The sequence below is a fragment of the Typopeltis vanoorti genome, chromosome 4, assembly GCF_054136105.1.
Source record: "Typopeltis vanoorti isolate ZY-2024b chromosome 4, IOZ_Tvanoo_1.0, whole genome shotgun sequence".
In the NCBI taxonomy this organism is placed as follows: Eukaryota; Metazoa; Arthropoda; class Arachnida; order Uropygi; family Thelyphonidae; genus Typopeltis; species Typopeltis vanoorti.
In genome coordinates, this window is record NC_143552.1 from 89408875 (window position 1) to 89427122 (window position 18248).

The 18248-nt window shown below is 38.1% G+C and overlaps 1 protein-coding gene across 5 annotated transcripts in view; it reads right to left on the bottom strand.

Annotated features, from left to right (window-relative positions):
* The window catches only part of LOC150107485 (kynureninase-like), a 413072-nt gene that overhangs the window by 238308 nt on the left and 156516 nt on the right, over positions 1–18248 (bottom strand). For all 5 annotated transcript variants that reach the window (XM_090391901.1, XM_090391902.1, XM_090391904.1 and 2 more), the window contains exon 6: positions 5595–5666. In XM_090391901.1, coding sequence (XP_090248027.1) covers positions 5595–5666 — 72 coding nt within the window. The remainder of the gene's footprint in view (positions 1–5594; positions 5667–18248) is intronic.

Here is an 18248-nt window from a genome sequence, read left to right on the forward strand (position 1 = left end):
TTTTACATATACCCTTTTCTCACAGGGGTCCTCGCACTGCTGGCAACCACCCAGTTAATCACCTCATGGTCACTCTCACCAATTGGTGGATGATTAGACACCTCATTTATAATTACATCCTCTGATGAGATGAACAAATCCAAGACTCTTAATCCTCGTGTGCCCTCTGTTACATACTGTCTGAGGTAGTTATCCTTCAAAAACTCAAGAAACTCATTTTCTTTACTTCCAGTTGCTATCTCATCATTCCAGTGTATATTGCCATAATTAAAATCAACCATAATGATCACCCTTTTCTTATTTGCTTGGCTAATTTGACTATACATTTCACTATTACCACCATCCACATTACCTGGTCTATAACAACATCCCACCAAGTATTTGATTCCATTCACCACTATTTCACTCCATACTGCCTCAAAACTACTGGCACTATTTCCATCTTGCATCTCTACTTTGTATGGACATAACTCTTTCTCTATCATCAATAGCACTCCCCTTCCCTTTTTACCCCTTCTATCCTTACGAAACACATCATACCCTTCCATCTCTATTCCTGTCAGGATGTCATCTTCTTCCATCCATGTCTCACTCATTCTGACAATCTTTGGGTGAATAGACACAATTAGTGCAACCATTTCATCTGCCTTGTTTCTTATACTTCTAGCATTTGTATACAAACACAACAGCTCATTTCTGGATCTACAGCTAGTTCCACTGATACCACTCACTCGATGTGATCTCTCCATGCTCGACTGGGGCCATTTCCCTTTCTGCTTTTTCATTTAGAATCCTTTTCAATTCCAACTGTTTCCTCTTGATCACTAGTCATCCCATTCCTTTCCTGCCTGCACATGCTCTCACCTCCTCTTGGAGCATCCACCTTTCTCACGCTGTGTACCCCATCACCTGCTGAGCCTCCCAGTTTCCCTGCTCCTCTTGCACACCCATTCTCTCATTTTCTATGCTCATACCACTCACTTCCCCATTCATATCCACCTCTTCAATCTCTCCTGTCTTACTCTCCTGCTCTTCTACATCACTCCCCTCTCGATCTGATTCATTATCTCTATTCACTTCTCTACCTTCCAGCAGCAGTCTCTCCAAGCGACTCACACCATAACCACTCAAATGCAGTCCATCGCTCCCATACAGCTCACTTCGTCCCTCAAACTCATTTCTCACATTAACAAACTGTTCTCCCATCTCCTCACACATTTCAGCCAGCATATCATTCATAATCCTTGCTCTCCACCTCATTTCACCACAGTCATACCTAGGCAACACACTGACTACCCTTCCTGTCACACTATTCTCTTTTATCCTTCCAAGCAGCCTCCTAATATCCATTCTGATGCGTTCTTTGTCCTCTCTCAAATCATTTGTACCAATTAATACTATTAACTCTTTTGCTCGTTCCTGCCTCATATCCAATGCCTCAATCACTCTACTCATTTTACCGCTGAAAAACATACCTTGTGCATTCTATCCTCTAGCACATCTTTAATAATTGAGTCGCCATACAATGCCACTCGCTCATCTTTCGTTAACTCTTTCATGCCATCATGATTTATTTTAATAGTTTTGACCTGAATTCTCTTATTTTCATTCCGTATCCATTTCATTTCTTGCCTCCTATCATTTTCCATTATTGTTTAAGTCCTTAAGAATACAATTTGATCAGCTAAATCCATTAGGATAGACATATTAAGCCAGAAGCCCTGATCAGTTCTCTGCATTCCTTATCCTGCTTTGACCCTTAACCATCCGAATGGAATATCTGTCAGTATCAGGATGAATAACCAGAAAATGGAAAAAATCTCAGAAGACTTACAGAAAAGAGTTATGGTCGCAAATGTTTTAGAACTGAGATCAAATTTATACACATGACATACAACCCTTATATATTCCACACAATTGTTATATGCAGTTTGATTTGCACAGCTCATAGATGATTAGTGTACTGAGAGAAGTGATATACCAGATGAGTGAAATGAAGAATGGATATGTGATTCAAAATGTCATGAGAACAAGACCAGACCCAGATTCCTGTTTAGGCTGCCATATGAGCACAAAGACTAATTGTACTGCTTGAAAAGATGAGATATAGGTAATTTTTAAAAAAATAAGGCATTGAAGCTGATGATCTATCCATTTCATGATATTTTGCAAAGACATAAGCAGTAAGACATGATTATCTCTTCGTTTCAGGGTGATCAGCAGTGTTTCCCATCCCATACTTCTTAACTTCTCTCATCATGACCTATAAACTCCTAAATTACTGTTGGATTTTATAGAACAGACCCAATAATGTTTCTGGAAAGAAATACTACTTAATGAAGATTGTAAAAGACTTTGAAGTGTCTGAACTGATTTAAAAGGAATGCTAGTGCTACCTACATCTGGTAACATAAAAGTAATGTAAAAGCTATGCACCGTGAAGTTAGACTAAGTATGGTAAGGAAATAAAGTGCTTATATCTTACCTAAGTGCTTATATCTTATATCTTATATCTTACGTCGTTCTTCCAATTGCGCTACGGAGGCTTAGCGCCTCCGTAGCGCAATTGGAAGAACGACGGTACATTGCGCCCTTCGATTTGGAATAGGCCTAAGTTCGATTCTCGTCGCGACAGGAGGAATCTTTATCTGGTCGATTTCAATCGAAGGTGAGTTAGCCGATCTCATATGGAGGTAGCAGGGTTTTTTCTCCTGGAAACTCGGGTTTTTCATCTCGCATACATACAAATCGGCCCTTCAGAACACACGCAATTTACAGACAAAAAATTACTAGTTGGGGTGGTGTTGGAGGTGGGCGGTAGATGGTGTTGATGGAGATGATTCTCTAGTAGAGGTTAGGTGTAAAGACAGTTGTAGATGTCCTCCCACGATGAGTCTTTGGACTCCTTGGAGGTATCAAGAATAATAATAATAATAATCTGAGATCTGTAATGGCACATGCAGTGTCTCTCTATATACAACAATCTATAAATGACCTGTTTTGCATAACCATTAAGAATGAATTCACTGTACCAATTTGTCTTTATGAATGTCATTATGTCAGTTTGATCTACCACACTTGACAGAAGTTTGACATTAGATGTCGATAACAAAAAAAATAAAAAAAAACCTGACCTTTTCCATAACCAACTGTTTGGTCATTACTTTTTAACTTATTTGTTAAGTTGGAAAGAGTTATAAAAAGTAATGGAAAGTGTTCATGAAGGAAATGAACTGCAGTAATGTGCTATGAATGTGAATTAGTTTTAATAAGATTCAATATGATAAATATACTGCTCGTTAAGTGAAACTTTTCACAGTGAGTCATTACATCATGGAAGTTTATTATTACTACTATTTTGTTTTCTGGAATTTGTTCTGGTTGCTGACTTTTCACAATTGACCCTGATTCCCTGACCAAAAAAAAAAAAAAAAAAATGGTGGCCTTGTTTGATTCTTTCATAAAGGGAAAAAAATCTTAAAAAAACAAACAATTTCATCATTGTAAGAAAATGATAATGATTGAGCTATTGTTTTTTTTAATTAATTAATGTATGTCATATATCAGAGTGGCCAAGTTTCCTAGGCCCAAGAGTTACATATGATGCTTTTCAGATGTTCATGAGCCACAAGATATTTTCTAAAATCTTTCATTTTTAAAAACACATACAAATACAACACACAACTCACATTATTTGGCTGTCTAATTATAGAAAGTTATGTTTGAGTCTTCTTTTTGTATAGGTATCAGAGAGTTGTGTATGGTGGAGCAGTTTCAAGGAGGCAGAGGGTTACAAGTGGGGGTCCCACAGGGCTCAGTACTAGGACCTATATTGTTTAACCTTTATATCAATGACATTGCCAGTGGATTGCAAGGGGATATTCAGTTGTTTGCGAATAATGCGAAGCTGGGAAGGATTATTAGTAATAGTGCAGATGTGGTAGCCCTGCAAGAGGATTTAAATAAGCTAGATAGATGGGCAAATGAATGGGGATTTCAGTTTAATGCAGCAAAATGTAAGGTCTTGAGGTTTGGGAAACATCGATGGGATGCTGCATACTCTATGGGAGGAGTTATACTGGAGAAAGTTGGGGAGACAAGAGATCTGGGGTTGATGATTGATAGAAACCTGAAGTTTAGGGGACATATTGCAAAGGTGGTAAAGGTAACACAGAGGATTGCTGCAATTATGAGAAGGACACTGACCTGCAGAGATAAGAGGGTTATCATTCCATTGTATAAGTCTCTGATCAGACCACACTTGGATTATTGTTCTCAGATTTGGTCCCCAGGATTTGAAGGGGATAAATTAACTGTGGAAAAGATACAAAGACGGATGACAAAGATGGTCTCAGGACTGTACAAGGATAGTTATGAGAATCGACTGAGGGAATGTGGACTGCAGAGTTTGGCGGATAGAAGAAGGAGAGGTGATATGATTGAGACTTTTAAACTGTTGAGAGGTGGTTACAGGGTTGACACTGGGGAGTTCTTTCACTTGGTTGAACAGTGGGAAGGAGTGATGACAAGAGGCCATCCCTGGAAGTTACGAAAGGAAACTGTGAGCAAGAGGGTGAGGAGTGGTTTCTTTGCATGGAGGGTGGTTGAGCCGTGGAATGCATTGCCTGATAGAGTGGTGAGGGCGAGAACGGTCAATGAGTTTAAGGAGTGGTATGATAGACTTTGTGTTTCTTAGGGGGGAACCTCCCCTCGATGAGTCTTGACAGACCTTATGTTCTTAGGAAAGACCTCCCACGATGAGTCTTTTGACTCCATGGAGGCCTGAATAATAATAATAATAATAATAATATTTTATGTGTCATGAATTTTTGTCTTTTATGATAAACACAATAAAAATCAAAATTGCCTCAAGATCAACAGCAAGCAAGCAACCTCACGAGTCTGCTTTTGACCACCGCTGTCATATATTATCATCAGTGTCATCATCACATTCTTGATATGTATCCTCACAGGGTGTACAGGATACCATGATAGTACTAAATGTAAAGTTTAAACTATTGCAAACTTTCTGTAGAGAGTTCTCCTCCAAATTAGTCTGTTACCTGGGATCATTTAAGGGACAAAGCTAGATAACTGGGAGGAGATCCCCACATGGCCTTTAAAGAATGCAGAAACCCAACCAGGGATTCTAACCTAATGTCCAATCCTCATCTTTTTGTGGTGCATCCTGTCAATAGATATTTACTGATACCAAACGAATAAGGATGGGCTGAAAATTTGGGATTCAGATGACTAAATTGCATTTGTAACTGACTTAGACCAAAAGACAATGATGTGATTATATATTCGATAATTAAAATTAATTATGCTTATATTATAGTGCATAATTGATTATTTAATTATACATATGCAGATACTCTGTGTGATAATAAAACTGTCCATCATTCAAAAATAAGTAAATGAATGAAATAATAATTATCACCATCCTCCATGCAGTTCCAACCTTATCGTGAGAGGTATCATCTATTGCTATATCTGTCATAATGTGCAATTAATTTATATAATCTAATAAACCAAAATGGAGATACAGTTGTAATAATAATAATATCGGTAACAATAAATTTGGTACTTACTCTATCTGATGGAAATACACAATCTTCCATAAGAATTTTGAACCTTTCTTGAGATGGTTTATAAAATGATGCCTATATCACATACAGAAAAATATAGTTTAAAATTTGCTTGTAAAATTAACAATGCCATTCTAATATCTATTAATCTATGAGCAGAATACACAACAAAATACCAGTTTAACATTTTTCAGATAGAACTGAATTTTGTCAGATTTCAATTAAAATGTGGAAAAATAAGTGCAGTTTCTACTCTATATAATGATGAGTCTTATTATTTTTATCATATGGATATCTCCATGGAGTCAAAAGACTCATCATAAGGTGACTCACACTAATCTTTATAGACACAATACCTCTTAAACTCATTCACTTTCAAGGCACTCGCAACTACTTCTGGCAATCCATTCCACTCATCCACTAATCTCCAAGCAAAAAATTGAGACCCTACACTATTAATATTCACACTCTTAGATTACTTCCAGGGGTGACTCCTAGTTCATTCTCTATATTCATCACGTATTGATAAATTTTTGTTGCGTTGTTCTCATAGTAACCTTTAGTAACTTTTAAGTTTCTATCATTTCCTCTTTTTTCCCCTTATCAACTAAACTTTGCAGCCAACAAACCTTGAATCTATCCTCATAAGGAAAATTCCACAGATTTATCACCAGTTTTGCCATTGTCTCTGGATCCTCTCCACCAATGTCTGATTCCCCAAGAAACCTAAGTAACCAAATGTGTGCACAGCAGTCAAAATGGCCTTACATGAGTAACAACTTCCTTATCTTTATTTTATTTATTTATTTTTATTTTTTTTTATCAAAGTCAAAGTAATCCTTAGAACTAATTACCACCAAAATCCCTGGTTTCATCAATTTCCTTCAATCCAGTACCATCGATGTGATACACAATATGTAATCTTTTCATCTCGAAGTTCATAACCTTACATATTGCAACACTAAATTGACAACCTTTGCCTACAATGCCAATTTATATCATTATGCAGGATATTTACATCACCTTTATCAACTACTGCTCTCCCCAGTTTTGCATCATCAGCAAACAAATAAATATTCAACTTTTTCGCTTCTCAACAGGAGGTGCAGGAGAGAGGAAGTAAAAGAGTTGGTTGCTTTGCCATGCACGAATGATTTTAAAGGTTAGAAATATGCAATGAGAGAAGAAATGAAAGAATTGCTGATAGAAAAAAAAATTAGAGAGAGAGAAAGTACAGATTGTGAATCTGCTGCCTTTGTATGACAGAACTGAATTAAGAAGAAAGGCCACAATTGCTAATGAGTCAATGAGAAGACTATGAAGGAGAAATGTAGTGCAGTTTATAGATGGATGGAGTGAATTTGATGGATGAAACAACTTGTACATGTCTGATGGACCGCATTTTAATAGTTCTGGAGTTAAATGTTTGGATAAAGTGTTGTTCAGTAAGAGGTTGTAAGTGCAAAATCAGAGAAACTAGAAGTACTGGGGAGAGGGGAAGGGGTGCAGTCAAGTGTGGGTTCAGCCACTGCTGGGAAATGAGTGCATCTTCGGAATTATTATGCAATGCCGAATGCAGTTTCACAGGTTTCAAATCTGAATAGGTAAATAAGTACATTACATTACATTACATTACACAAGGGTGACTGTGGGCCTAAGAAGATGTTGAAATGCATGTAATGTATGCTAGATGTATCAGAAATAAAGGAGAGGGGTTTTTGTCATTGGTCAGCTCAACCAGGCAAAAATTATCAGCATCAGGTAGACCTGGTTGACAGAAAATGATCTAGTTACGTGGAGAGAAGGTAACAGGTATTGTATTTTCAGGGAAAAGGACAGGAGGAGGAGAATTGTCAACGATAGCTGAAGAAATTCAACCAACAAAATAGAAGTTGAAGATTTTTCATTTGAGACTATATGGAGTGAGATAGAGGCTAATAGGATATTTGTTGAATGCTGTTATACAGGGGGCCACAGAAATATGTGCATGCTATACATCAGCAGATTAGCACAAAAAACTCCTTGGATTGCAGCATCAGTCAACTCTCATATTTTAATTTTTCTTCCCTTAAGATACTAGTCACTTTCCTAGCCTGAGACTTATATTCCTCATTAAATTAATCTCCACATCTCTATGTCTTCCATAATCTCGTTTTCTTTTGCCATTTCCCTTTTATTTCTCTTGTTTTCTATCACTCTTATACAGTTCAATTCTTCCTTCAAACTAATTTCTCTTGTGATCCACTTGACTCCAAATACTTTATCTTCTTTTCTTGACGTATAGTACACAATATGCTATTGCAGTCAAGTATCTTCCATGCACTCAGCACCCCCCCTCCTTCAAATTCTACTGTCGCAAACTAGTTTCTGTCTAAATTTTTTCTGTTTTAATACTGCAACATACCTATTCATCCTCTAAGACAGAATTATATGGTCACTCTCACCAATTGGAGGTAAGTACAAGGGTGATCTGAAAAGTTCTCGACCTCGACCATAGATGGCAACAGCATCAGAACGATTCTTTTTTCTAAGTTTGCACATTTGTCATAGGCATCCATGTGAAATTGCAAGTCATTCTATCAAGTAGTTTGTTTTATTTATACAGCTGTCTGAAGCAAAAGTGTTGTCTGTATCCCTTGAAATGGATAAAATTGAGTATCGCACGGTTATAAAATTTTTTGTAAAAGAAGATTTAACGCCAAAAGAAATTCATTCAATTTATGGGTACTCTTCTCCCTCGTCTTTGACAATTAAGAAATGGGCTGCTGAGTTTAAACATGACCGTATCAGCCTTGAAGATGAACCATGTGAAGGACATCCAAGAAGTCTAACACCACCAGAAATCATTGATCGAGTGCATGATATGGTATTGGATGACTGGCGAGTCAAAGTGCATGAAACTGCTGAGACTATAGGCATTTCAAAAGAACATGTAGGATATATTTTGCATGAAGAATTGCAGATGAAAAAGCTTTGTGCAAGATGGGTGTTGTGCTTGCTCACAGCAGATCAAAAATGCACTCGCATGAAAATCTATGAACAGTGCTTGGAGCATTTTAACAAGAATAAAACTGATTTTGTGCATAGATTTATTACTATGGATAAGACTTGGATTCACCATTAAACACCAGAATCCAAACAGCAGTCAAAACAGTCAAAAGTGGACAGAAGTTGGTTGTTCAGCACCAAAGAAGACAAAGTCAGTTCCATCAGAAGGAAAGGTCATGGCATTGGTGTTTTGGGATGTAAAAGGCATTTTATTTATTATTATTATTATTTTTTTTTTTTTTATTATTACTACCCCAAGAACTCATGGAGTCAAAGACTCATCTGGGAGGTCCTTTTATCACACACACACATCGCATCATACCATGTCTTAAACACACTGAAACTCCTTGCAGACACCACACTCTCAGGCAAGGCATTCCAATCATTCACAATGCTGCACGAAAAAAACCTGCCTCCCACTCCCCTACTCACACCCTCTTTATACAGTTTCCAGGGATGACCTCTGGTTCTCCCTGGAAACTGTATGATCTCCAACTATTCTCTGTAGAACTTCTCTACCATTGATCCTACCAACTCCTTACCAACTTGTAGGTCTCTATCATATCTCCCCTCTTCCTCCTCTCAACCAGACTCTGCAAATTACATCTTCTCACTCTTTCCTCATACTCAATATTCCAGAGGTAAGAAACTACCTTAGTTAGTCGTCTTTGGACCCTTTCCAACATCTCTTCATCCTTCTGAAAACCTGGTGACCAAATCTGGGCACAATAGTCCATGGGTGGCCTAATCAAAGCCTCATACAACGGAACAAGAATCTCCTTACTTCTACACGTCAGTGTCCTCCGCATCATTCCCAGAAGCCTTTGTGTTGACTTCACAATTTTGGCTATGTGTCCCCTAAATTTTAGATCCTTATCCACTATCACCCCCAAATCTCTTATTTCCTCTACCTCCAACAATATATTCTCACCAAGCATAAATTCTGCATCCCGTCTTTGATTTCCAAATTTTAAAACCTTACATTTTGCAACATTGAACTCACATCCCTATTTCCATGCCCAATCACTCAATTTATTCAAGTCTTCTTGTAAGGCCACAACATCTTCACTGCTCTTTATGGTTCGTCCCAACTTTCCATCATCTGCAAACAACTGAATATCTCCATCCAAATCTTTGCAAATATCATTAATATACAAGTTACACAGTAATGGCACTAAAACAGACCCCCGAGGCACTCCACTAGTGACTTTCCTTTTCCTGGATATCGTACCCCAATACTTGTTGATAATAACAATAATAACTTGTTGATACCTATCAGATAGCCACTCTCCAATCCAATGTAGTAATCTAATATCCAACCCCATCTGCTCTAGTTTGACTGTCAACTTATCATGAGGTACTCTATCAAAAGCCTTTGCGAAATCCAAGTATATTACTGTGTATCCTTCTCCTCTGTCAAAAAAAAAAAAAAAAGACAGCCAGCAGCACTTCAGTGTTCCCAGATGGGGATCCTCCCAAGTACCCTCCCAAGATGGGACCAACGTTGCTTAACTTTGACGATCGAACGAGAAACGGTGTATTCAACATCATTTTGTTTATTAATTATCTTGAAAAGAGTAAAACAATAACTGGGGAATATTATTCCAATCTTTTAACTAGATAGACTAAAAAATTTGTGAGAAAAGATCCAGTTTGCAGCAGAAAATAATCATCTTTCATACCCTGCCCACAAAGATGTTTTGGCAATGGGAAAATTAAGGGATCTGTACTATGAATTGTTGGAACATCCACCCTATTCCCCAAATTTGGCTCCCTCTAACTTCTATCTCTTCCTCACTGGTCAGCATTTTTCTTTGAATCAAGAGGTGATTGCAGTGTAGAGGGGTATTTTGCAGATCTTACTGAGAACCACTACAGGGGCAGGATAATGGCACTGGAGCATCGCTGGAATAAATGCATTAGTCTTAAGGGAGGTTATGTTGAAAGATAAAAATAATTTTGAAATTATGAATTCGTTTTTTGATTGTTAAGCCGAGAATGTTTCAGACTATCCTCATATGACATCTCAATCATAATCATATCCTCTGATGCTTTGACCAAATCCAAACTCTTGATCCTCATGTTCCCCCCCAAACACACACATGTTGCCTAAGATAACTGTCCCTCAAAAATCCAAAAATTCAATTCCCATATTACTGCACACTGTCTCCTCTGTCCAGTTTATATCATTATAGTTTAGCCCCCCGTAACAATCGCTTTCTTTGCACTTGCCAAACTAATGTGCCTAAACATTTAACTGCTCATCATCTATATTCCCTGGTCTGCAGCAACACGACTAAATATCTTGTCTTATAAACATCTATCTCACACCATATATGAGGGTTGTTTGAAAAGTTTGGTAAAAAAAATAAGTTAAACACATTTTTTTGGAAAAAATCACCTATATTTCTCGACATAGTCTCTATTGAGGTTTACACATTTGGTCCAGCGAGTTTCCAATTTTTTCGTCCCATCTGAAAAGTAGGATTTGTCAAATTGTGCAAAATAGTCATTGACAGCCTTGATGACATCCTCATTCGAAGAAAATATTTTCCCATCAAGCCAATTTTTTAAGTTTGGGAACAAGAAGAAGTATTATGCGACCAAGTCTGAAGAATACGGTGGATGTGGAACCAATTCAAACCTCAATTCGTGCAATTTTCCCATTGCGACGGCCGATGTGTGGGACAGTGCATTGTCTTGATGAAAGATCACATTTTTGTGCACCAATCATGGCCGTTTTTTTTCCAGTTCTTCTTGTAAATGGTCCAACAATGACGCATAATGGATTCCTGTTATTGTCTTACCCTTTTCCAAATAGTCTATCACGATAATTCCTTGGCAATCCCAAAAAAACAGCGGCCATCACCTTCCCAACCGACAAAACTGTCTTCGCTTTTTTGGTGCTCTTTCACCAAGCATTGTCCACTGTGACTGCTGCTTGGACTCAGGTGTGTAGCAGTGGATCTAAGTTTCGTCTACAGTCAGACACGAATCGATGCAAAAAATTCTGAGAATTGCAATTAAAATCGCCAAGCACTGCGTTGAAATGTCTTTTTGTACATTTTTGATCTACAGCCAACAATCGCGGCACCCATTAAGCACGCAGTTTTTTCATGTGCAATTTTTTGTGCAGGATATTATACAACCATTCAGTTAAGGTGCCTACAATCTCAGCAATCTCACGTACTTACACTCGGCGATCTTTCATAACGATACCATAGGTTTTGTCAATCATTTCTTTCATAGTGACCTCAGTCGGGTGTCCGGAGTGCGCTTCATCTTCGATGGACTTATGACCATGTTTAAACTCATTTATCCAAAAATAAATAGTCTTTAATGCTGGTGCAGAGTCCCCATGAACTGCATCTAACTCTGCTTTAATCTTCGAGACTATCCACTTCTTCAAATAAAAGTATTTTTTTCACTGCACGAAACTCGTTTTTTATGAAAAAACGAGTTTCATTTTAAATGTTTGCCAAACGAGAACTACGAGTCGCAGATGAGTAAAATTTTGCCAGGGGTCATGAAAAAGATGATACATACCGACACTGGTATGAATGAATGAATTGTGTTGTAGTCTATTAGAAATTTACCAAACTTTTCAAACAACCCTCGTATTCTCAAAGTAATTAGTGTTATTTCCACTGTGATTCTTAACCTTAGAGGGCAGCATAATTCATTTCATATCATGAATAACAGTCTGCCACCATTTGCCTCCCTAGACTTCTGAAATACACTATATGTTTTGATTTCTATCCCTGTTAGAACATCCTCCTCAGTTAACCAAGTTTCACCAATACCAACAATCTTTGGAGTGAAAGAGTCAATCAATTGCACAAATTCATTCCCTTTGTTTGTAATGCTCATAGCATTCGTATACAAAAAAAAAGTGTATTGCCAGTATTCTGATAGTGATTATTACTTCCCTCATACTCCACCTGGATCTGTAATATAGTGTACACCCTCTCATTTCTTAAGCCACCATCACACCCTGTTACATTCCACCTGCGAAATTCTAGTTTCCCTGTCATGATGCACTCACTTGCTCAGAAAACAACAGTCTTTCCAAATGCCTGTACCCCTCTGCATTCATATGTAATCCATCTCTTGCATACATCTCTTTTCTATCTTCAAACATCAACATATTCCAGACCTCTTTACCTAGGTGTGCCATATATTTGCTATCATCTTATTCATTATTACTGCACTTCTTCTCCACTCCACATTATCATATTGGGACAACACGCTCACTATCTTTCCTCGAACACATTTCTGCTGCTATATCCCTAATATCAACTGCAAATCTTTCTACATGATTCATGCTACCTCTCAGATCATTCATCCCAACCATTGCTATCATCTCCTCTACATGTTCACTGCCCTTGCCACACTACACTACATTCCACCAGTTCAACCACTCCTCAAGCACCTACTTTGCACACCCCAAATCATCAAATTTCCATACATGACACTCCCAACAGATGCATTCATCCTTCTCTCATCGGCATCCCTGACTCTAATTAGCTTCCAATCACTCTCTCCCACTCTCCCTCTCATCTCTCTATCCCTTGTCTCTTAACTTTCTGCAATCTCCTCTCTTCCACTGTCTCTCTCTCATTCTCTCACCTTCATCCCTCCTTTTGCTTCTACATTCTCTCAACTTTCTTTGGTGTGACAACTTTCTGAGGTGTGCATGACAATTTTTTCTTTTTCATTTGTTTAAATTTAGTTTAATATGATCATAACGAAAAAGTGTCAGTGATTATAGCATCGTAATAATAATATCAAATTACTGGAATTTGATATTATTTCAAGGCTTTGACAAGTACTTCACAATGTCACAAGTCAGAGAAATTGATTAGCAAGTAACAGGAAAGGTAAGAAAGGAAACAAAACATGTGAAGAAGGAAAATATACAAATGAACAAAAAGGAATATGATAATATACCCGAATTCCATGATTAGGGGCATGCTGAATGAATGAGCAATGAAAGTATGCTTTCTGGGAAAAAAGATGTGACATGACCAAGGCTATATATACATATAGTCTTGGTCATTTCACATATCTATTTGCTTACAAGCAAAAAACTGAATGAATGAATGAATGATATGACTGTTGGTTGGAATGAACAGATATGCGTATATGAGAGAAGAAAGAAAAGAACTGTTCAGGGAGGTGAAAAGGCACGAGTCAAAACTGTGAGTTGGTTTACACTAGCAAGCTGAGACCAAGAAATGTGACTGGTAATTTCTCCTACATAACAAGATTACATAGGAGAAGTGGTGTGCAGTATACTGAGTTATGGGATAATTCTGATGGCTGAAGGGACTTGAAGTTGCAGGATAGATGGAGAAATTATGATCCAATGAAAGAATGGATGTGAATAGTCAGAAAAACAAGATCTGTCTAGCTGATAACATGAAAGGGTGAACATCTGCATTAAGTTAAGAGACAGACATTGTGAATGACAAAGTGTGTGTGTGTATGTGAGAGAGAGAGAGAGAGAGAGAGAGATAATAATGGTATGTTAGAGATGATCCCTAGAATAGCAAAGCTAGTTTTGTCAAAAAACAAAAAAGTGAAAAACTGATAAGGTCGAGGTCATGTTTTTAGAATTATCTGAATATACATTAGCCTTGCAGCTGACTATCATGCATATAAACTAATGCCCATAGAATCAGTAATAAAGACAAGTATTGCTTAGCATTGATAGATGTAGTGGAATCTGAGATTATTAGCATCATTGAGACCTGGCCAACACAAGAGAATAATGTATGTTTAAGCTTATATGCAAGTTAAAACTCATGTTGGATGCTAATGGATGGGGGGGGAAAGCACAAGGAATGAAACAAACAATAGCTTTAATGCTTCCAATATTTTCCTCTGTCACAGAGACATCTTCAGGGGAACAATTTTTGTTCTTGTAAGGCCACAATCACTCAATTTATTCAAGTCTTCTTGTAAGGCCACAACATCTTCACTGCTCTTTATGGTTCGTCCCAACTTTCCATCATCTGCAAACAACTGAATATCTCCATCCAAATCTTTGCAAATATCATTAATATACAAGTTACACAGTAATGGCACTAAAACAGACCCCCGAGGCACTCCACTAGTGACTTTCCTTTTCCTGGATATCGTACCCCAATACTTGTTGATAATAACAATAATAACTTGTTGATACCTATCAGATAGCCAGTCACCAATCCAATGCACCAATCTAATATCCAACCCCCATCTGCTCTAGTTTGACTGTCAACCTATCATGAGGTACTCTATCAAAAGCCTTTGCGAAATCCAAGTATATTACTATGTATCCTTTTCCTCTGTCCAAGAAAGCAGTCACTTTATTGTAATAAGTAAGTACATTACTAAAACATGACCTCCTTTTAGCAAATCCATGCTGTCCATCAAAGATAATATAATTGTCATCACAACTTAACCGCAATACCTGACACACAGATAGGCCTATAGTTTGATGCTTGAGTTTGATCACCTCCTGTATGAAGTGGCACAATCTTGCCCTCCTTCCACTCCTTAGGAACTTGACCGAGAGCAAGACTCATATTAAAAAAATATGTGAAGGCAGGTGTCAACTCCCTAGCACATTCTTTCAGAATACGTGGTGATATATTATCAAGTCCCACAGCCTTATTAACATCTAGTTTACTCAACTCCCCATACACCTCTTGCTCTCCTACAGTCAGTCTCTCCTCCTCATCATCAACTGCTCTCAATCCCTCCATGAAGTCACATTCACACGATTGAAAGATCTTTATGAACTGCTCATTAAGTATCTCCACCACACATCCTGCATCAGCTGTCTTTATACCATTTTCTCCAATCAATGTCATCCTTCCATAATCATTCTTTCTTTTGCTGGCTACATATCGAAAGAACTCCTTAGGATACTTTTTGGCTTCATTAGCCAACTGCTGTTCATACCTCTCTTTAGCTACCCTCACTAACCAAGTCACCCTCATTGCTTGGAGGAATTGATTATTTCCACTTCTCTTGTGCTGTCTCCACAATGCCGTTTTTCTCAGTATCGCATGCTTAATCTCTTTATTCATCCATCTCACACCTACCTTATTTAACCTTCTCACCCTTGGAATACATTTAGACATTGCATCTACTAAACAGTTTTTGAAAATCCCCCAAGCTGCATTGATCTCTTTTCAAGCTAACTCCTCATTCCACGCTACACCTGCAAGATATCTCCTAAGCTCTTCATAATCCCCTCCCCCTTGTAGTTTCACATATACCCTTTTCTCACAGAGGTCCTCGCACTGCTGGCAACCACCCAGGTAATCACCTCATGGTCACTCTCTCACCAATTGGTGAATGATTTAACACCTCATTTATAATTACATCTTCTGATGAGATGACCAAATCCAAGATCCTCAATCCTCGTGTGCCCTTTGTTACATACCGTCTGAGGCAGTCATCCCTCAAAAACTCAAGAAACTCATTTTCTTTACTTCGAGTTGCGATCTCATCATTCCAGTCTATATTGCCATAATTAAAATCACCCATAATGATCACCATTTTCTTATTTACTTGGCTAATTTGATTGTATTCATTATCGCCACCATCCACATTACCTGGTCTATAACAACATCCCACCAAGTTTGATTCCATTCACCTCCATCTCACACCATACTGCCTCAAAACCACTGACACTATTTCCCTCTTGCATCTCTACTTTATATGGACATAACTCTTTCTCTATCATCAATAGCACTCCCATCCCTTTTTACCCTTTCTGTCCTCACGAAACACATCATACCCTTCCATCTCTATTCCTGTCAGGATGTCATCCTCTTCCAACCATGTCTCACTTATTCTGACAATCTTTGGTGAACAGACGCAATTAGTGCAACCATTTCATCTGCCTTCTTTCTTATACTTCTAGCATTTGTATACAAACACAACAGCTCATTTCTGGGTCTAGAGCTAGTTCCACTGATACCACTGACTCGATGTGATCTCACCATCGAGGTTGTAATGGAGGTTGTAGGATGAAGGTATTACAGTTTAAGTTTACTATTGCAAGAAGTATTCAAAATGAGCGTTAGTAGTTTTGGCATTGGTTTGTTCAACTTAGCCAAAAGTTATCAGTATTAGTGAGACTTGGTTGACCAAGGATGGTCAACATGATGAACAGCATGAAAAGGATATGGTGTCTTCAGAAAGGACAGAAGGAACAGGATGGAAGACCGTTTTACTAATGATAGCAGAGGAACTGAAGGGGAAGGAAAAGGATTCGGAAGGCAATTCATTTGAGGCAGGCTATCTGGTGTGAGGTAGAGGCCAGCAGGATGAAATTTTGTAACTGATTGCTGCTATAATCCAGGGGTATACAGGAGAATGTAGATAACATTCGCTTGCAAATTAGCATTATGAGTACAGGTCGAATAATTATTATGGGGGATTTGAACTATGGAGACATAGATTGGGAGAAGGAATGGTCATAGGCAGGGAAGGAAATGGAATTTATACAGCTACTGAGAGATAATCACCTGAGACAACATGTAAAGGAGGAGACATAAGGTTCTAGATTTGATCAAAGCATAAGAGAATTTAACAGTAACCAATCTTGTTGTGTTGCTTCCACTTGGAGATAGTGATCATGCAGTCTTGACCTGGGGATTGCCAGACATGCAGAATTTTTTATTAAGAAGGGATACATGTGAAACTACAAGGCAGGTGATTATGACAAACTGAGGAGGAAGCTTTCAGCAGAGCAATGGCATAAGAATTTGGGAAGAAATGTTGATGCATGGGCAGTGATGAAGGGGTATTTGAAGAAAGCAGTATTAGAATTTATACCCAGAGTCAGAAGGTTTTAACTCAGGTAGGAGTTAGATAGATGAATAGCTTCATTAAGCAGGAGTTGCACACAAAAAAAAAGTTGCGGAATGATTATAAAGAAAACAACGATCAGCATGCCCATGAAAAGTATAATGTGCAGGCAAGAAGGGAGAATGGTATGATAAGGAAGGCCAAAGCTAATTAATGAGGGAAAGCTAACTGATGAGGCCAAAAGAAATCTTAAAGAGTTCTTTCACTATTTGGCAAGTAAAAGGAGGAATGGCTATGAAAGGATGACCTATAAAAGCATTGCTGGTGGGAAAGTAAAAGAAGCAAATCAAATAGTTGAAATACTGAGTGAGAATTTTGCAAGGGTGCACCATCCACTTGGTGATGTTGCATTTCCAGATGTGACATTGACTGATGAAAGAACAGAAATTGAAGAAGTGGAGGTGCTTAAAATATTGCAGAACCTTAATGCAAAAACAGCAATGGGATTACATGGCATATTGGCCCGTGTATTACAAGAATGTGCAAGGGAATTATTGGCTCCTCGTACCAATCTGTTTAATTTAAGCCTCAGTACTGGGAAGGCCAATAGAGTGGAAAGAGTCTCCTGCACAAGAAGGCTCCAAGACAAACATAGCAAATTATAGATCAATCAGCATCTGAGGAGTGGTGGTGGTGAAGGTACTGGAGAAATTGATGAAAGACAGAATTCAGGGCTGGTTGAATAGGAATATGATACTCTCTAAGGAACACATGGTTTTATGAAGGATAGGTCTTGCCTTA